Here is a 21,065-nt window from a genome sequence, read left to right as displayed (position 1 = left end):
TGGAATAAAATGAAACCACAGGAGGTTGGTGGCACTTTAATTGGGGAGGACAGGCTCATGATAATGGCTGGAGTGGAATCAGTGGAATGGTATCAAATACATCAAACACATGGTTACCACATGGTTTCCATGTGCTTGATGCCATTCCATTTGCTCAATTCCAGCCATTATTATGAGCTGTCCTCCCCTCAGCCGCCTCCACTGGATGAAACTGCCCCAGACACAGATCTTAGGTAGGTTTCAGGTGTTTTACCCAGAATGGTTTGGGTTGAGACTTGAGCAAGGCAAGCTGATCCAAGATCTGCACCAATGGGTGACTTCTACCCAGGGCATAGTTTGGCAGACCTGTCACTTTAAAGATGGGGAACCATATTTAGTTTCCACTTTGTTTGCCATCGTCATTGTAATCCCCTTCAAAAGAAGGAAGTAATAAAGGCAGTTATCTTCACCATAAGAAAGACTGACAACTTGTTTGTCTATTTATTACCTGCTGTTTACCTAAAACACACAACTCTGTGGAAAAGAACAAAAAGCAACAGGTTGTTGAGGCTGATGGAGCCATTCTTCAGTCACCAGCAGGGGGCTCTACTATGGCTCTAGTGAGTGCAATACCTCAGTGGAACAGATCAGAGAGGCGGAGATGAAGAGCACATGGAGCAGAGAGCAGCATGTACAACACCAGCGTCCTGGTGACATCAGCCTCTCAGATCAGCTGAGGTGTGTCTCTCCGAGTCACAAGCCATCGGCGTTACCTCGACAGTGAGAGCTGGAAACGGATTTCTTCCGGACACACCAAATGACTGATATTTTATATCTGTCTCTTTTCTGTACAGTAGTAATCACATTCACGCAAAAAGAGAGTGAGAGAGCGAGGAAAGGATAGGCAGAAATAGAGAGAAAGCAATCGAGTGACAGCGCCCTTAGAAACCCTGAGAGGAGCGGCTCTGGTGCGCTCTGATGATGTCACTGCTGGTTGCTAGGTGGCAGAAGGCCCCTGGTCAGTCAGTTTTAGGTGCGTCTGCGAGCACCCCGGGGCCCAGGATTGATGTGGCCCCCCGCTTTATGTCAGCCTGCTCTCCTCTTTATGTGAATCTACAGAGAGACACACAGACACGTCACACACAGCTCTCGTTATACAGGATAACATTCTGCTGGGTAGAATATAAACATGACATAAAATATTAAAGGACAGATGATGGCGTGTGATTGGCTGACCTCGCTGAGGATGGCCCAGACAGCTGAGTCTTTGATGACAGAGAGACGCAGCGCCACCACTGGGTTGAAGGAGGTGTCTACAGCCCCCTCAGCCACACCCTTCTCAAACTGACCTAGAGAGAGAGGAGAGGAGAGGAGAGGAGAAGAGATGAGAAGAGAAGAGAGGAGAAGAGAAGAGAGGAGAAGAGAGGAGAGGAGAGATGTGATTGAGGACCTTTGGACAGGCAGTTTGTACACTGTGTATCAGTCTGTGGCATGAGACTGGGTAACCTGATCAGGCTGTGTATGTGTTCTAAGGTAACGGAATACGAGGGTTGGTACAGGGCTACTCACCGATTCTGTAGAAGCGGTCATCAGTTCGCTTGTATTTCTCTTTGGACTTCGGTCCAGTTTCCTTCAGACACAGACACATGTTGTGGTTATGTTGGTAATGTTATGCACACACTAGGTAGGTAGAGAGCCTTGTTAACACTAACATACAGTATAATGCACACCACAGGAGGTGGGTGGCTCCTTAATTGGGGAGGACGGGCTCATGGTAATGACTGGAGTGGAATTAGTGGAATGGTATCAAAGACATCAAACATAGAAACCATGTGTTTGATAACATTCTATTTACTCCGTTCCAGCCATTATTATGAGCCAGCCTCCCCTCAGCAGCCTCCCCGCAGCAGCCTCCCCGCAGCAGCCTCCCCGCAGCAGCCTCCCCTCAGCAGCCTCCTCAGCAGCCTCCCCTCAGCAGCCTCCCCTCAGCAGCCTCCCCTCAGCAGCCTCCCCTCAGCAGCCTCCCCTCAGCAGCCTCCCCTCAGCAGCCACCCCTCAGCAGCCACCCCTCAGCAGCCACCCCTCAGCAGCCTCCCCTCAGCAGCCTCCCCTCAGCAGCCTCCCCTCAGCAGCCTCCCCTCACTAGCCTCCCCTCACTAGCCTCCCCTCAGCAGCCTCCCCTCAGCAGCCTCCCCTCAGCAGCCTCACAGTGCTTATCTCCCGCCTCTGGTAGTGATATTGAATGGAGCAGGCTGTGCTCATGATCCTGTCAATAACCAATCAATAACTAACAGACATTTTGAGTGATGGTGGGTCAATAAACCAATCAGAAACAAGTGCCCTGACTATTGACATTATCATTATTGCACACTGTGTCGTCCAAATGTTGTCTTTGTGTTGTCTGAATGTTGTTTTTGCATTGTTGTATGTAGTGTTTGTGTTGTCTGAATGTTGTCTTTGCATTGTCTGAATGTTGTCTTTGCATTGTCTGAATGTTGTCTTTGCATTGTCTGAATGATGTCTTTGCATTGTCTGAATGATGTCGTCTTACCGAGAAGGGCAGTATCTCTACAGTGGTGTTCTCTATCCTGTCCCCAGGGTGTTCCTGGTTCCCACTGCGGAACAGGAACCTGCCAATCACATAACATGTCACACTCATGAATATGCAAACTCACACCTTGCTTACACATAACACTGTCCTGTCACACACTTTGCTGTGCTTTCTGTAACGACACATCTGACATGTTTAAACCAAGCCTGTGGTAGCGGTGGTGCACACACACACACACACACACACACACACACACACGAGACCCTTCACACAGCTGATAATGAAATGTCATCCGTATAATGGTACCCTGGCTGACTAATTTGTGCAAATCAAGCCCAGACACAAACACGAGAGGTCACTGGCTGCGACAGACCGAAACAAAACACATGAAACAGAAACATAAATGGGAAGAACTAAAAGCACGTATATCCTACCAACGGGACATTAAAAACTAATATCTTATGTTTCACTGTGTCGTGGCTGAACGATGACATTTATAACATACAGCTGGAAGGTTATACACTCCATCGGCAGGATAGAACAGCAGCCTCTGGTTAGACAAGGGGTGGCGGTCTATGTATATTTGTAAACAAATATACGCGATATCTAAGGAAGACTCAAGGTTTTGCTCATGATAAGCTGTAGACCACACTATCTACCTAGAGAGTTTTCATCTGTATTTTTTGTAGCTGTCTAAGACCGCACTCAATGAGGTGTATCCCGCCATAAGCAAACAGGAAAAGGTTCATCCAGAGGCGGCGCTCATAGTGGCCGGGGACTTTAATGCAGGGAAACTTAAATCAGTTTTACCTCATTTCTATCAGCATGTTAAATGTGCAACCAGAGGGAAAAAAACTTGACCACAGAGATGCGTACAAAGCTCTCCCTCACCCTCCATTTGGCAAATCTGACCATAATTCTATCCTCCTGATTTCTGCTTACAAGCAAAAACTAAAGCAGGAAGCACCAGTGACTCGGTCAATAAAAAAAAGTGGTCAGATGAAGCAGATGCTAAACTAAAGGACTGTTTTGCTAGCACAGACTGGAATATGTTCTGGGATTCTTCCGATGGCATTGAGGAGTACACCACATCAGTCACTGGCTTCAACAATAAGTGCATCGGTGACGTCGTCCCCACAGTGACTGTACGTACATACCCCAATCAGAAGCCATGGATTACAGGCAACATCCGCACTGAGCTAAAAGGGTAGAGCTGCCGCTTTCAAGGAGCGGGACTCTAACCCGGAAGCTTATAAGAAATCCTGCTATGCCCTCCGACGAAACATCAAACAGGCAAAGCGTCAATACAGGACTAAGGTTGAATCGTACTACACCGGCTCCGACGCTCGTCAGATGTGGCAGGGCTTGCAAACTATTACAGACTACAAAAGGGAAGCACATTCGAGAGCTGCCCAGTGACACGAGCCTACCAGACGAGCTAAATCACTTCTATGCTCGCTTCGAGGCAAGTAACACTGAAACATGCATGAGAGCATCAGCTGTTCCGGACGACTGTGATCACACTCTCCGCAGCCGATGTGAGTAAGACCTTTAAACAGTTCAACATTCACAAGGCCGCAGGGCCAGACAGATTACCAGGACGTGTACTCCGAGCATGCGCTGACCAACTGGCAAGTGTCTTCACTGATATTTTCAACCTCTCCCTGTCTGAGTGTGTAATACCAACTTGTTTCAAGCAGACCACCATAGTCCCTGTACCCAAGAACACTAAGGTAACCTGCCTAAATGACTACTGACCCGTAGCACTCACGTCTGTAGCCATGAAATGATTTGAAAGACTGGTCATGGCTCACATCAACACCATTATCCCAGAAACCCTAGACCCACTCCAATTTGCATACCGGCCCAACAGATCCACAGATGATGCAATCTCTATTGCACTCCACACTGCTCTTTCCCACCTGGACAAAAGGAACACCTATGTGAGAATGCTGTTCATTGACTACAGCTCAGTGTTCAACACCATAGTGATGAGCTTTGTGGGCACTAAGCCAAGGACACTGGGACTAAACACCTCCCTATGCAACTGGATCCTGGACTTCCTGACGGGACGCCCCCAGGTGGTAAGGGTAGGTAACAACACATCCGCCACGCTGATCGTCAACACGGGGGCCCCTCAGGAGTGTGTGCTTAGTTCCCTCCTGTACTCCCTGTTCACTCATGACTGTACAGCCAGGCACGACTCCAACACCATCATTAAATTTGCCGATGACACAACAGTGGTAGGCCTGATCACAGACAACGACTAGACAGCCTATATGGAGGAGGTCAGAGACCTGACTGTGTGGTGCAAGGACAACAACTTCCCCCTCAACGTGATCAAGACAAAGGAGAGGACTGTGGACTACAGAAAAAAGAGGACCGAGCGCGCCCCCATTCTCCTCGATGGGGCTGCAGTGGAGCATGGTTGAGAGCTTCAAGTTTCTTGGTGTCCACATCACCAACAAACTAACATGGTCCAAGCACACAAAGATAGTCGTGAAGAGGGCACGACAAAACCTATTCCCTCTCAGGAGACTAAAAAGATTTGGCATGGGTCTTCAGATCCTCAAAAGGTTCTGCAGCTGCACCATTAAGAGCATCCTGATGGGTTGCATCACTGCCTGGTATGTGCGTACGACCCAGTACATCACCGGGGCCAAACTTCCTGCCATCCAGGACCTCTATACCAGGCAGTGTCAGGGGAAGGCCCTAAAAATTGTTTAAGATTCCAACCACCCTAGTCATAGACTGTTCTCTCTAGGTCCAAGAGGCTTTTAAACAGCTTCTACCCCCAAGCCATAAGACTCCTGAACATGGCTACCCAGACTATTTGTATTGCCCCCCCACCCTCTTCTATGCTGCTGCTACTCTCTGTTATTATCTATGCATAGTCACTTTAATAACTCTACCAACATGTAGGGCTCCCGAGTGGCGCAGCGGTCTAAGGCATTGCATCTTAGTGCTTGAGGCGTCACTACAGACACCCTGGTTCAAATCCAGGCTGTATCACAACCGGCCGTGATTGGGAGTCCCATTGGGCAGCGCACAATTTGTTTGGGTTTGGCCGTCATTGTAAATAAGAATGTGTTCTTAACTGACTTGCCTAGTTAAATAAAGGTTTTACTTTTTATTTTTTCACATATTACCTCGACTAACCGGTGTCACCGCACATTCGCACATTGACTCTGTACCGGTACCCCCTGTATATAGCCTCGCTATTGTTATTTTACTGCTGCTCTTTAATTATTTGTTATCTTTATTTTGGTATTTTCTCAAAACTGCATTGTTGGTTTAGCATTTCACTCTTGTATTCGGCGCATGTGACAAATAAAATGTTGATTTGATACACATGAAACAGAAACACTACACATGAAACAGAAACACTACACATGAAACAGAAACACTACACATGAAACAGAAACACTACACATGAAACAGAAACACTACACATGAAACAGAAACACTACACATGAAACAGAATGATGAGTTGGTCTCTTTTCCCTCTTAGTCAATCACCCTGAAGCTCCCTGACTTCTCTAACACTTCTATAGCCTCTTTCTACTCACCCATTCCATCCACATCACCTCATCTCTGTCTCCTTCCTCCACCACCTCTCTTTCTTAGTGCTTTCCTTCTCCCTCCAACCCTTTCTGTGAATCACCCAGGGTGTCCTGGGAGTTCTTATTTTAGAACATCCTCATTAGCAGACACTGAGCCCCAGAAAGGCACGCTTAAGCTTGTGGAAGAGGAAGATTGTGTGTATGGCACGACATCCCTTTTCCCTCAGAATTGCACACACACAGCTCCATGTCCCTCCTCACCTCTCTATGTTGATGGGCTTGTCAAACTTGAAGAGGACGTAGTCTCCAGCAGTAGGATTGATAGCCCAGAAGAAGTCTTCTCCCAGGTAGGTCTTCTCCAAAGTGTGGCCCTGGTACACCTGCACAGCACAGCACAGCACAGCACAGCACAGCACAGCGGAGCACAGCGGAGCACAGCGGAGCACAGCAGTCAGCTGAATGCATTCAAAACATCTCAGTATACTTCAAAAATAACTATATCAAACAATAATATCGTACTACCTTACATTTTGAAATAAAAAGCCAATGGTGAATCAGGCTTTAAAAGAATATATATTTTTCAACTCATAAGAAGGTAAAGCCAGAAAGGTGTCTGTGAGGGTGATTTAAAGGTGCTGTACCTTGAGAGATGTGGACACCTCAGCAGGCGGGTTCACGTGGATCTTATGGAGCAGGGGCTTCAGGAAGTCCTTATCCTAAACAGGAAGTGGAAGTGAGACAGCAGCATAGATGACCGGAAGTGGTCATACCAGGGGGAAGTGAGCATGGCCTAGTATGGTGGGTTGAGGAGATATTTGGGTAGATGGAGGTGGTGTTTGGACATATGGTAAAAGGCTGATGCAGAGAGAGTGATCTTGGGTGAGACGGAGGGTACTAGAGAGAGGATGAGAGGTTTGGGACCCACAGTGAGTTTCTGGATCTTTCCGGCCAGAGAGGAGTGCAGCCCCACATGTTGAAAAAGAGAGGGCCTGAACCGCACACGCAGACTCGACTTCTGCCTCTCACAATGCTTCTGCAGGAAGAAAGGGTAGATGGTGAAAAAAAGTTGAAGATACCCCCTCCCCACACACAGGTTTTTACGTACCGCGTCTTTCTCTGGGTTACACACTTTGACCCAGAGGATGTGGTCCAGTAGCCAATCAATGGGCTTCTCCTTATAGAACATGAGGATAAACTCTACTATGAGGTTGAGATCTGGAGCCTGGAACATCTTACCTGAGAGAGGGAGGGAGACAGAGGAGAGGTCGATGGGGAGAGAGAGGGAGAGGAGAAGGAGGAGGGAGTGAAACAGGGAGAGGGGGAGGTTGGGGGATCGATAGCGAGATGGAGAGTGGAAGACAGCGCATAGAAGTTGACAGAGGAGAGGTCGATGGGGAGAGAGAGGGAGAGGAGAAGGAGGAGGGAGTGAAACAGGGAGAGGGGGAGGTTGGGGGATCGATAGCGAGATGGAGAGTGGAAGACAGCGCATAGAAGTTGACAGAGGAGAGGTCGATGGGGAGAGAGAGGGAGAGGAGAAGGAGGAGGGAGTGAAACAGGGAGAGGGGGAGGTTGGGGGATCGATAGCGAGATGGAGAGTGGAAGACAGCGCATAGAAGTTGTATGTTAAGTGGGACGGCCACTCAAACCTTTTTTTTTACACTCTAAAAGCCTCCTGATGTTTGCTGATGTTCCGTAATTTTAGCTGACAGTCAGTGTTCGTTAATAACCCCATGGAGTCTAAGGGTCTAGGTTTCTACTAAGCTAACATATGGAATTGTTTTAATATGGTCAAACAAAGCTATTTGATTATTTGATGAAACATTGAATTTGGCCTTACTGCTATTAGCCCATAGAAACACATTGAATAACATATTCATCCATGGGGGAAAAAAACGATAGTCAAAAAATGTTTTGAAGTGTCAGCCCATATCTGAGATATATACCAAATCTCAGGAAATTATTTTTATGATTTTTTGTGGTGCCATTTCCTGGTTGCAAATATTGTAATAGTTCTAATAGTTCACCTAATTTCAATTTATGTGACAAAACAAGCAGTCGTGTAGATAATCATTGTACCGTCGAAACCGCTATGAAATATATTTTCCATAACCAAAAATATTGTATTTTCAGCTGTTTGAAGCTGCTGTACAAAGAAAATAAGCAAAAGGAGATACCTAGTCAGCTGTACAACTGAATGCATTCAACTGAAATGTGTCTTCTGCATTTAACCCAACCCCTCTGAATCAGAGAGGTGTGTGGGGGGGGGGGGGGGGCTGCCATAATCAACATCCACATCATCGGAGCTCGGGGAACAGTGGATTAACTGTCTTGTTCAGGGGCAGAACAACAGATTTTTACCTTGTCAGCTCAGGGATTTGATCCAGCAACCTTTCGGTTACTGGCCCAACGCTCTACCCACTAGGCTACCTGCCAAGCTTCTTAGACTTGCTTTCAATGAGAATACAGATCTTTATAACTCAGACTTCTATGTGAATTTTGTCAGGATGCCCAAAAAGATAGATATTGCAGCTTTAACCCCTTTTTTTAACGTTGGCACTGAAGTACTGCCATGAATATTTTTAACTGGTACCGGGTTAGTTTCAGACGAGCTTTGTGAGGCTTGTGGGTGTCGTAGGGCAAAACAACGTGTTCGTGATCGTCTCTGCTTTCGATGGTGATGTCATTCGTTTACAGCATGAACCGTTCGGACAGTACAGACATTTCTTAGAAGGCCGATTTTCAAAATGGCTCCTGGTTTGACAAACACTGTAGCGCTGTAGCTCTGCCACCTTCCACCACATATGTGGTAGGCCGACATCGGCGCATGCAGTGGATGGAGACGCAGCCCATGCAAAGAAAGGGTTGCTAAATGTTCAGACTGTGCAAGTGTGTGTGTACATGTGTGTGTGTTCATGTGCGTTACCGATGAAGCCGAGTTGGGAGAACTCAAGGATCATCCAGTCCTCAGAGGAGAGCTGTAGCGCAAAGTTCTTCATGGTGGCAAAGTAGTTTGGTTTGGCCACAATGTCATCCTCCAACTGAGGTGAAGGTGGTGTGTTGAGGGAGAAAGAGAGAGACTGGTGAGGTGAGAGGCTTGCAGGGGTACAGCTGACAAACATAACACCATACAAGTCCCTCTCACTGAGCTAAGCTTGTGCATAGCGGCTACAGAAACACTGGCTGTGTACAGTGCATTCAGAAAGTATTCAGACTTTTTTCACATTTTCTTACGTTAAAGCCAAAAAATATACAAAAATCCCCCCTCATAAAATCGACACACAATTCCCCATAATGACAAACCAAAAACAGTTATTTTGAAATTATTGTAAATGTATTAAAAATGAAAAACTGAAATATCACATTTACATAAGTATTCAGATCCTTTACTCAGTACTTTGTTGAAACACCTTTGGCAGCGATTACAGCCTTGAGTCTTCTTGGGTATGATGCTACAAGCTTGGCATATTTGGGGAGTTTCTCCCATTCTTCTCTGCAGATCCTATCAAGCTGTCAGGTTGGATGGGGAGCGTTGCTGAACAGCTACTTTCAGGTCTCTCCAGAGATGTTTGATCAGGTTCAAGTCTGGGCTCTGGTTGGGCCACTCAAGGACATTCAGAGACTTGTCCCGAAGCCACTCCTACGTTGTCTTGGCTGTGTGCTTAGGGTCGTTGTCCTTCGGCCCAGTTGGAGGTCCGCTCAGGAGCAGGTTTTCATCAAGGATCTCTATGTACTTGGCTCTGTTCATCTTTCCCTTGATCCTGACTCCCAGTCCCTGCTGCTGAAAAACATCCCCACAGCATGATGCTGCCACTACCATGCTTCACTGTAGGGATGGTGCCAGGTTTCCTCTACATTTCCATTTTAGTCATTTAGCTCTCTTATCCAGAGTGACTTACAGTAGTGAATGCATACATTTCATACATATTTTTTGTTATTTATTTATTTAATTTTAGTAATTTTTTGTACTGGCCCCCCGTGGGAATCGAACCCACAACCCTGGCATTGCACACACCATGCTGGCGTTGCAAACACCATGCTCTACCAACTGAGCCACAGGGAAAAGCCACTCTAGACATGATGCTTGGCATTCAGGCCAAAAAGTTAAATCTTGGTTTCATCTGACCAGAGAATCTTGTTTCTCATGGTCTGAGAGTCCTTTAGGTGCCTTTTGGCAAACTCCAAGCGGTCTGTTGTGCCTTTTACTGAGGAGTGGCTTCCATCTGGCCACTCTACCTTAAAAGGCCTGATTAGTGGAGTGCTGCATAGATGGTTGTCCTTCTAGAAGGTTCTTCCATCTCCACAGAGGAACTCTAGAGCTCTGTCAGAGTGACCATCGGGTTCTTGGTCACCTCCCTGACCAAGGCCCTTCTCCCGCGATTGCTCAGTTTGGCCGGGCGGCCAGCTCTAGGAAGAGTCTTGGTGGTTCCAAACTTCTTCCATTTAACAATGACAGAGGCCACTGTGTTCTTGGGGACCTTCAATGCTGCTGAAATCTTTTGGTACCCATCCCCAGATCTGTGCCTCGACACAAATCCTGTCTCTGAGCTCTACAGACAATTCCTTCAACCTCATGGCTTGGTTTTTGCTCTGACATGCACGGTCAACTGCTATATAGACAGGTGTGTGCCTTTCCAAATCATGTCCAATCAACTGAATTTACCACAGGTGGACTCCAATCAAGTTGTAGAAACATCTCAAGGATGATCAATGGAAACAGGATGCACCTGAGCTCAATTTTGAGTCTCATAGAAAAGGGGTATTTCTGTTTTTAATTTCTTTGCTAAAAAATCTAAAAACATAGTGTGTAGATTGATGATGATATATTTTTTTTCAATCCATTTTATAATAAGGCTGTAACGTAACAAAATGTGGAAAAAGTCAAGGGGTCTGAATACTTTCTGAATGTACTGTACATAAGGTCTATGGTTGTGTACATTCTATAGGCACTATGATGTCTATGGCCTACAACAGTAAAGTCAACTACACAGTGTTAATGACAGAAGTCAGTACCTCTGTCATCCCCTGGCGACAACGTCAACACAGAATGGAACATTAAAACATCAACCAGAACACAAACAAACAAACAAACAAAGGACAGATGGGGTTAACAGAAGATGAGATGTGGTAGCTCATTATATCTATGTATGCTTGTGGTCTCTGGGAATGAGGGAGGGATCAGCAGGTGGTATGATATAACAGACAGAACAACCAGTACAGTATCACAGTAGCTCTGATCTGATCAAGGAGGAGAAAATACTGCCCAAATCTGACAAAAGAGCAGGCAACTCCATCTCTCTCCGTCATGCTCTTCTGACCCACACACAATTGCAAATGGCCTTGTTTGATGTAAAGAACATGCCCAAATTGGGCATGTATTGTTCCAAATTGCAGACTCATCACTGTTTCCGTGGTAACGCATCCTCTGATGCTGAAGTAAGTCTGTGTGTGTGTTGGTACTAGGTGTACTACAACTCTGCCCCAGACACATACTGCTCCTGCCGGGCACATTCTAACATGTTGCCATGGGAACGCAGTTTTAATAGGGCTAGGGGCGGAATGTGTGTGCGTGTGTGTTCCAAGAACGTACATACCTGGACATAGTAGACTCCTTTGCTCACAGCATACATCATGAGGAAGGAATAGTCCAGATTCTGCTTGGTCCGCCATCTACAACACACACACACGATTAGGAATCATTTCCTCCTACCCTGTTGCTAAATGACTGATGCATGGTGGCTGGAGGGAGCAGGTGTACACATCACTGCCTGACAGCAGGTGTTGAGGCTGGCACACACACACAGCAGGTGGGCAGTAGGTACAGTCAATTCCTGCTGTAAGTGGCTCTAATGAGCTCTGTTCACCATGCACTCAGAGGCGTGCGCACACACACACACACACACAGTTGTGTTAATCTTTCCACCTTTCCAGCAGCAGGGAGTCCAGGGGGCTTCTCATTAATATTCAATAAGCCCCCTGAAAAAGAATAGTGCTTACAAAGGGCAACACACAACAGGCAACATCAGACTGAGTTCAAACACTGTGAGAGAGAGAGAGAGAAAGAACGAACATCAACACATTTCTGATGTGAGGGCAGTGGGATGAATAAAGGCTTCTCTAACCCAGAGCGACTTCCAGCTAGTGCATTCAGCGAGGTGGGACAACCACATATCTCAGTCATAGTAGGTATATGTTCCTCAATAATGCAGCTATCAGCAAAGTCACAGCTACTAAGGGGGAAAAGTGTGAGCGTTAGTTCAGGAAAGGCAAGTGTTTTTGTTGGGGGGGGGTTGGATGTGTGGTTGATGAGGGGTTACGTGGGGGGTGCTGTGGGATTATTTAAGATACTCTTTGAAGAGGTAGGGTTTCAGATGTTTTGGGAAGATGGGCAGGGCCTCTGCTGTCCTAGCTTCAGGGTGAAGCTGGTTCCACCATTGGGATGCCAGGACAGAGAAGAGCTTGGACGGGGCTGAGCGGGAGCTGTCTACTCGTAGGGTGGGAGAGCCAACAGACCAGAGGTGGCAGAACGGAGTACTTGGGTTGGGGTGTAGGGTTTGAGCATAGTCTTAAGGTTCCTCTTCCTGCCCCATAGGCAAGTCTTGTAGTGGATGCAAGCTACTGACTGGAAGTCAGTGGAGTTTGCGGCGGAGCGGGGTGACTTGAGAAAACTTGGGAAAATTGAACACCAGGCGGGCCGCGGAATTCTGGATAAATTACAGGGATTTGATGGCACAAGCCGGGAGCCCAGCCAACAGCGAGATGGAGTAGTCCAGATGGAAGCTGCACCACTTCCTGTGGGACCTGCACCACTTCCTGTGTGACGTAGCGTCGTACTCTACGGATGTTGTAGAGCATGAACCTACAGAAGCGAGTCACTGCTGTGATGTTTGCAGAGAACGACAAGGTGTTGTCCAGGGTCACATCAAGGTTCTTTGCACTCTGGGAGGGGGGACACATGCCCTCAGTGGGAGGAAGAGCAGCTCCGTCCTGTCAAGGTTGAGCTTGAGGTGGTGGGCCGTCATCTAAGCTGAGATATCTGCAGGCACGTAGTGATGGGTGTCGCCACCTGGGTGTCAGAAGGGTGGAAAAAGAAAAGTAGTTGAGTGTCATCCAGATAGCAATGATAGGAGAGACCAAGTGAGGATATAATGGAGCCAAGTGACTTGGTGTATAGAGAGAAGAGTTGAGGGCCTAGAACCGAGCCCTGGGGGACACCAGTACTAAAAGTACGTCGAAACTTAGTCAGATGAAGCGAGAGCAGCTGGAGTAGCAGGGTTTTCTGGGGTGATCCATGTCTCCGTCAGGGCCAAAAAGTCTAGGAACTGAAGGGCAATATAGGCTGAGATGGACTCAGCGTTCTTGACCGCAGAGCAGCAGTTCCAGGAATTCCACATGGGTTGTGCACGCAGGGTACATTAAATTAGAAGGGTTGCAGCTAAGGGGTGGGGAGTGTCTGTAAATCCTGCAGTGAGAGGAGCGAACAGGTACAGAAAACACACACATACTTGACTAAAGAACTACAAAAATGCTAAATGAGATAATCCGAAAACAACTAGGTAAGATACTTAATTAAGAGAGTGGTGTGGACCCTTAAAAAGTAGATGGCCCTAGACAGTACTAAACAACAAGACGAAAATTATATTTATCACTCCTGGAGATATAAGGAGTCCTCTAACTATAGAATGAAGCAGGTCGCCTAGTGGTTAGAGTGTTGGGCCAGTAACCGAAAGGTTGCAAGATCAAATCCCCAAGCGGACAAGGTAAAAATCTGTCGTTCTGCCCCTGAACAAGGCAGTTAACCCACTGTTCCTAGGCCGTCATTGTAAATAAGAATTTGTTCTTAACTGACTTGCCTTTTTAAAGAAATAAAAATCCCACTGAGCACGCACATGCTGTCAGATGTGTGGTCGCGTTGGATGAACACTGATTCTCACGGGAAACAGAGTGATGGAGTGTGAGGGAGGAAGAGACAGAGGGAGAGAAAGCCAGAGAAAACAGAGGGAGAGAGAAGAAATTAAAGCGATAAACCATTTCTAGAAGAGCGAGAGAGAAGGGATGATATGATAACATCAATCAGACAGAGGGAGGGTGCGCAGAGGAAAGCGGTAGAGATAAAACAGAGCGAGGAGGGAGAGAGCGAAAAGAAGGAGGTGGAAGAGAGAAGAAGAGAAAGGAAAAGAGAGTAAGAAAGAAAAAGGGGAGGGTGGGAGAGAGAGGGAAGAATGCAATCGACCTTGAGCTCACTTTGAGGGATGCCTGTGGAATACTGAGTACCTGGCCCACTCCTCCATCCCGCTCATCCCTCTCTCCTCTCCTCTCCTCGCCATCCTGTCACTAGCAATGCCCAACGGACATGACACATCCACGAACAACAGCCAGAACAAAGTCATTTTCAATGGGGCGTGAGCAGTGGAGCTGGGCTGGAGAGGTGCCAAAGTGGCGGAGTGGGGGCGTTATTTGAAAGTTTCCCAATGTTTGTCACCAATTGAAGATGAAAGGCGGAGAAACTTCCTGTGATTGTTTAGATTCAAACAGGGATCCAGACTGAACGGGACAGAGGAGATGACAGGGCTCCAGACTGAGAGAGGAGATGACAGGGCTCCAGACTGAGAGAGGAGATGACAGGGCTCCAGACTGAGAGAGGAGATGACAGGGCTCCAGACTGAGAGAGGAGATGACAGGGCTCCAGACTGAGAGAGGAGATGACAGGGCTCCAGACTGAGGGAGGAGATGACAGGGCTCCAGGCTGAGAGAGGAGATGACAGGGCTCCAGACAGAGAGGAGATGACAGGGCTCCAGACTGAGAGAGGAGATGACAGGGCTCCAGACTGAGAGAGGAGATGACAGGGCTCCAGACTGAGAGAGGAGATGACAGGGCTCCAGACTGAGAGAGGAGATGACAGGGCTCCAGACTGAGAGAGGAGATGACAGGGCTCCAGACTGAGAGAGGAGATGACAGGGCTCCAGGCTGAGAGAGGAGATGACAGGGCTCCAGGCTGAGAGAGGAGATGACAGGGCTCCAGGCTGAGAGAGGAGATGACAGGGCTCCAGGCTGAGAGAGGAGATGACAGGGCTCCAGGCTGAGAGAGGAGATGACAGGGCTCCAGACTGAGAGAGGAGATGACAGGGCTCCAGACTGAGAGAGGAGATGACAGGGCTCCAGACTGAGAGAGGAGATGACAGGGCTCCAGACTGAGAGGGACAGAGGAGATGACAGGGCTCCAGACTGAGAGAGGAGATGACAGGGCTCCAGACTGAGAGAGGAGATGACAGGGCTCCAGACTGAGAGAGGAGATGACAGGGCTCCAGGCTGAGAGAGGAGATGACAGGGCTCCAGGCTGAGAGAGGAGATGACAGGGCTCCAGACTGAGAGAGGAGATGACAGGGCTCCAGACTGAAAGGGACAGAGGAGATGACAGGGCTCCAGACTGAGAGAGGAGATGACAGGGCTCCAGACAGAGAGGAGATGACAGGGCTCCAGACTGAGAGAGGAGATGACAGGGCTCCAGGCTGAGAGAGGAGATGACAGGGCTCCAGGCTGAGAGAGGAGATGACAGGGCTCCAGGCTGAGAGAGGAGATGACAGGGCTCCAGGCTGAGAGAGGAGATGACAGGGCTCCAGGCTGAGAGAGGAGATGACAGGGCTCCAGACTGAGAGAGGAGATGACAGGGCTCCAGACTGAGAGAGGAGATGACAGGGCTCCAGACAGAGAGGAGATGACAGGGCTCCAGACTGAGAGAGGAGATGACAGGGCTCCAGACTGAGAGAGGAGATGACAGGGCTCCAGACTGAGAGAGGAGATGACAGGGCTCCAGACTGAGAGGAGATGACAGGGCTCCAGACTGAAAGGGACAGAGGAGATGACAGGGCTCCAGACTGAGAGAGGAGATGACAGGGCTCCAGACTGACAGAGGAGATGACAGGGCTCCAGACTGAGAGAGGAGATGACAGGGCTCCAGACTGAGAGGAGATGACAGGGCTCCAGACTGAGAGAGGAGATGACAGGGCTCCAGGCTGAGAGAGGAGATGACAGGGCTCCAGACTGAGAGAGGAGATGACAGGGCTCCAGGCTGAGAGAGGAGATGACAGGGCTCCAGACTGAGAGAGGAGATGACAGGGCTCCAGACAGAGAGAGGAGATGACAGGGCTCCAGACTGAGAGAGGAGATGACAGGGCTCCAGGCTGAGAGAGGAGATGACAGGGCTCCAGGCTGAGAGAGGAGATGACAGGGCTCCAGACTGAGAGAGGAGATGACAGGGCTCCAGACTGAACAGGACAGAGGAGATGACAGGGCTCCAGACTGGCTATGAGTACAATTTTTTATCGGTCGCACTGGTGCGAGGTGCACATTCTACCTGGTTACTTCAATCAAAACATCATATTTTGGGGGCAGATAAAAGCATGAATTTGTTAAACAGTAAAGTGCATTATCCTCATGATTCCTGAAATAAAAGCGTCTGCCCCGCTGTTGTCCCTGCCTGTCTGTCTGTGTTGATGGGGACGGCTGCTGTAATGAGCGAGACTCACCTCCTCATAGTAAAACGTTTCAAACTGAAATGTTAGTGTCAGCAGTGCCACCAGGGGGAAATGTGAGTCTGGAGCCCTGTTCAAATGTTGTCTGTTTTACTGGGTGTTTCCCCTCACCTGACCCTCTCTCTGGAGTCTCCGAAGGTCTCTTTGAGGTCTTTGAGATCAGGGTAGTAGCTGGCAGGAGGAGAGATCACCTCCAACAGACCTGAACTGAACTCTGTAGAAAACCTGGAATAGACAGACACACACACACAAACATTTTTTAATTCTCCTTCTGTTCTCTCTAAACCGTCAGGGGAATTATCAGACAGGAAACAGTCATCACAAAGACAGGAAGCTGTGTGAAGTTAGGGACAGGAAGTGAGGTCACTCACTCTTTCTCCAGTCCGGTCACCACGCTTTGGACGTATTCTGTGTCCGTCTACAGAGACAGAAAATAATGTTATTATTTGTATGTCACAGTGTGTGTTTGAATGTGTGTGTGTGTGTGTGTGTGTGTGTGTGTGTGTGTGTGTGTCAGGGATTTGGGCACAAAAAAAATAAATTAAAAGCAGAATAATAGAATGAGCTACACTACCGTTCAAAAGTTTGGGGTCACTTAGAAATGTCCTTGTTTTTGCAAGAAAAGCACATTTTTTTGTCCATTAAAATAACATCAAATTGATCAGAATGACAGTGTAGACATTATTAATGTTGTAAATGACTATTGTAGCTAGAACAGGCAGATTTTTTTATGGAATATCTACATAGGCGTACAGAGGCCCATTATCAGCAACCATCACTCCTGTGTTCCAATGGCACGTTGTGTTAGCTAATCCAAGTCTGTTGCATCAGTGTCACTGTTTTGATGTAGCCTAGGTCTACTGGTTGTAGGAATCTGTGATCTATCGTCCCACAACTGTCCCATAGTCTGTTTGGAATAGGCTATTTCATTCTCGCAGAGAACGACAAGCTGACCAATTTAATAGGTACACTTTTATACTATGGGGGATAGTAGATTGACATACGCTACTGATTTTGCTGTTTGTTAACTGGTCTTGTTGGCTGAGGAAAAGTAAATGTGGACAGTTATTCTAACATCTTATAGACGAATTACCATAATCTCAATGTGATTTGTATTTCTGAGCACCGTGGGTGGACGCCTTAATCAGGTTACGCACCCAATGCATATGGGGACGGTAAATGTCTCTCTTTTTTGAGAGCAAGAAACCCTGGTGGATGTGTGTGTGTGTGTGTGTGTGTGTGTGCTTCCCCCCACCTCTCCTACAAAGACGATGATGACACAGTCATGTTTCTCCTCAGGTGAGAGCTTGTTGATGAGCGAGTGCAGCGTCTCAGCCAGGTACGACTTCACTTTACGCTTTACGGTAGGAATACCCATCACCATGGAGACTGGGGGAGATGAAATGACCCAGGTAAAAACAGAGTCAGACCATAGAGGAAGAAACACAAAAACACACAGGCTGAGAACTGAACGTGTTAAATGTGGTAACTAAGTTGCTTTGTATTTTAAGAAAACAAACATTTTCAATGAATGGAAGGCAGAAGTTTAACTGAGGAAAAGGTAGGAGAGGGAGAGAGAGAAAGAGAGAGACTGGTGGGAGGGAGAAAGAAAATATGAAAGAAAGGGAGGGAGGGGAGAGGAGAGGGAGGGAAAGAGTTGGGGGGAGAGAGCGCAAGAGCGAGAAAGAGAGCGAGAGAGAGAGAAAGAGAGAGGGACGGGAGAGAGAAATCCTCTGCATTATCATTAATAGCAGACTCCTACATTTCCTCAGTGAAAACAATGTACTGAGCAAATATCAAATTGCCATTTTACCTAATTACCATACGACAAAGCACGTATTCACCCTGCACTCCCTAATTGACAAACAAAGAAACCAAAACAAAGGCATAGTCTTCTCATGCTTTGTTGATTTCAAAAATGCCTTTGACTCAATTTGAGGGTCTGCTATACAAATTGTTGGAAAGTGGTGTTGTGGGAAAAAGATACAACGTTAGAAAATCAATGTACACAAACAACAAGTGTGCGGTTAAAATTGGCAAAAACACATTTATTTCTACAGGGCCGTGGGGTGAGACAGGGATGCAGCTTAAGCCCCACCCTCTTCAAATATATATCAACGAATTGGTGAGGGCACGAGAACAGTCTGCAGCACCCGTCCTCACTCTACTAGAATCTGAAGTAAAATGTGACCCGATTCAGGAAACTAGGCGTATGTCGCAAGTCACGACTTCACAGGAGAGCCTTTTAAACGTAAAAAATCTGTTTATCAAAATGCGTTTTTTTGGCAAAAATGACTTCTCGAACATGTGAACTTTCATGTGCCTTAATATCAAACGTGTATGTCATCTGTAAATACGAATACAATTGTTATATTACGAGCCTAATTGGTTTAGCCACAGAGAAAGGCAGCAACCTTCCTGCTAGCCATGATTGGCTGAAATAATGAGTGGGCTGGACATGCAGAGAGATGAGTTTGGATTGGTCTGCGGTGTTCCATCTTGGGGTCTATGAAATGAGCTGCTCATAATGCCTAGATAATCCTTTCTACTGCAGTTTTTTTATTTTACTTTAGCCATGGAGAACTGCAAATATGTTGCTACTGCTCTCAATAACATTGCTGCCCTGAATTTATCAGGCACTATCGACAAAGGTCAATGGGAAAAAGTTGTGATGGACTACTTTCTGGACGACGAATGCTGACTCTCTCTCTCTCAATCTGAAAATAACACGTTTTGAAATCAGTGGAAAACAACGGGCCAAACAAGCTGTGCAAATTAAACGGAAACAATACAGAGGATGTCTAATAAAAGGGGTTGCAGTCTGCCATGAAGCTTTCATCCATGTACACAGGTAAGAATCTAGCTACAGATTCAGATATTATACCTTTCTAATTTTGTCAGAAAGTTGTTTTGATTGCAAGCTAAAGCTTGCTGTTAGCTAGCCAGCTGGAGTTCGGTGGCTGGCTTGCTAACTAACATTAAACCTAACGTTATTTGGTTGCTATGACAACTGGTTTGTATTGCTAGTAACGTTACTCTATGGATTGGGAGTATAGTTCATTGTTTAACTAGCTAACGTTAACGTGACATGTCTAAACAAAATATCCCAAGTTAAAGTTTGCTGTTAGCTTGCTAACGTTAGCTGAGTGGCTGGCTTGCTAGCTAACATTAAGTTATGTGTATGAGGTGTATGTAACGTTAGTGATGTTTTCTCAGAATGCCATTATGCATTGCTAGTTATAGCCTAATGTTAGGTAGCTAACATTGAACCTATTGGTTAGCTTTAGCTAGATATGACAATCGGTTTGTATTGCTAGTTAAAGCTTGTTGTTAGCTAGCCAGCTGACATTAGATGGCTGGCTAGCTACAGTAGCTAACATTACCTGTATGAACTGTGTGTAGTGATGTTCTCTCAGAATGCCATTTTGCATCGATTGTATAATAATACATCTGGAATGTGTCTTTCAGCATCAATCAGTAGAACACGCCTGACTCTAATCCACCAGTCATCAAACAGAGAGCTGGCCCAAGCAAAGGCAGCAGCGCAGTCGTCAACTACATGCACCATTTCTTCACCAACTACGGAGTTGGGAAAACACGTGTGGACCTGAATTGTGATACTGCAGTGGACAAAACAAGAACAAGTTTGTGCTCTGGTATTGTGCCTAGTGGACCATGCACAAGCTCCACCACAATCTGGACCTTCACTTCCTGATCACAGGCCACACCAAGTTTGCCTCCGACTGGTTCTTCGGCCTCATCAAGCAGCCCTTCATTAAGACCGGAGTGAACACCTTCTGAGATTGCTGGTGTTGTGAAGGACAGCACTGTGACAGGGGTCAACATCCCACAGCTGGTTGGACTGGAGGATGGTAGGGTGCTGGTGGAAAGCTATGGCTGGCAACAACACCTGACTCTGTACTTCAGGCAGCTGCCACAGATCAAGCAGTACCAGCACTTCAGGTAAAAAATCATGTTCATTATGAGGTTATTCTTATCTAAACTTGTGAGGTGAATTGATGTTGTGCAGGGTTGTAATGTCTTCAGATTTTTTGTTCTGTTTTACAGCTTCGATGCTCTGGAGCCTGGTGTTGTCGCCAAGGAGCGGTCGGACTGTCGGGACCAGGTTTCAGCTGCTGTGCAACGCTGACATCCTTCCTCCCATAGATGGTCTGCCTGTAAAAGCGCCACTTGGACTGGACACGGCTAGAAAAATATTTTTGAGAAGATCAGGGAGTTTTGCGACGAAGAGGCTATGGACATCACATGCCCTGCACCAAAGTCAAGAGCAGGACAGAAGCAGACTCCGAATATAGATTCCCTTGTTCATGTGTGGTTCGGACGGACCAGTCATCAGCACTATCTGCAGTGCCTCTATTCACATGACTCTCTCCTAACACACACACCATACGCTGCTGCTCCTATTTTGTTTTTATTCTGCT

The 21,065-nt window shown here is 47.1% G+C and overlaps 1 protein-coding gene across 6 annotated transcripts in view; it reads right to left on the bottom strand.

Moving 5' to 3' along the window:
* Positions 1-451: 451 nt before the first annotated feature.
* Positions 452-21,065, bottom strand: part of LOC115161257 (alpha-1,3-mannosyl-glycoprotein 4-beta-N-acetylglucosaminyltransferase A) — a 69,351-nt gene continuing 48,737 nt past the window's right edge. For 3 of the 6 annotated variants that reach the window (XM_029712089.1, XM_029712094.1, XM_029712093.1), the window contains 13 exons: positions 17,879-18,012; positions 16,995-17,041; positions 16,735-16,848; positions 11,685-11,760; positions 11,104-11,115; positions 9,017-9,131; positions 7,019-7,329; positions 6,735-6,809; positions 6,355-6,473; positions 2,531-2,609; positions 1,549-1,609; positions 1,216-1,328; positions 452-1,092 (listed from right to left, as the gene is read on the bottom strand). In XM_029712089.1, the coding sequence (XP_029567949.1) occupies positions 1,066-1,092; positions 1,216-1,328; positions 1,549-1,609; positions 2,531-2,609; positions 6,355-6,473; positions 6,735-6,809; positions 7,019-7,329; positions 9,017-9,131; positions 11,104-11,115; positions 11,685-11,760; positions 16,735-16,848; positions 16,995-17,041; positions 17,879-18,012 (1,283 nt within the window). In that variant the 3' untranslated portion in view covers positions 452-1,065. The remainder of the gene's footprint in view (positions 1,093-1,215; positions 1,329-1,548; positions 1,610-2,530; positions 2,610-6,354; positions 6,474-6,734; positions 6,810-7,018; positions 7,330-9,016; positions 9,132-11,103; positions 11,116-11,684; positions 11,761-16,734; positions 16,849-16,994; positions 17,042-17,878; positions 18,013-21,065) is intronic. The other 3 variants (XM_029712091.1, XM_029712092.1, XM_029712090.1) reach the window with 3 other exon arrangements.

This window comes from Salmo trutta, chromosome 24 (genome assembly GCF_901001165.1).
Source record: "Salmo trutta chromosome 24, fSalTru1.1, whole genome shotgun sequence".
NCBI classification, from domain to species: domain Eukaryota; kingdom Metazoa; phylum Chordata; class Actinopteri; order Salmoniformes; family Salmonidae; genus Salmo; species Salmo trutta.
Note: the sequence above shows the minus strand (reverse complement) of the source record. Positions and strands in the feature narration are given on the sequence as shown.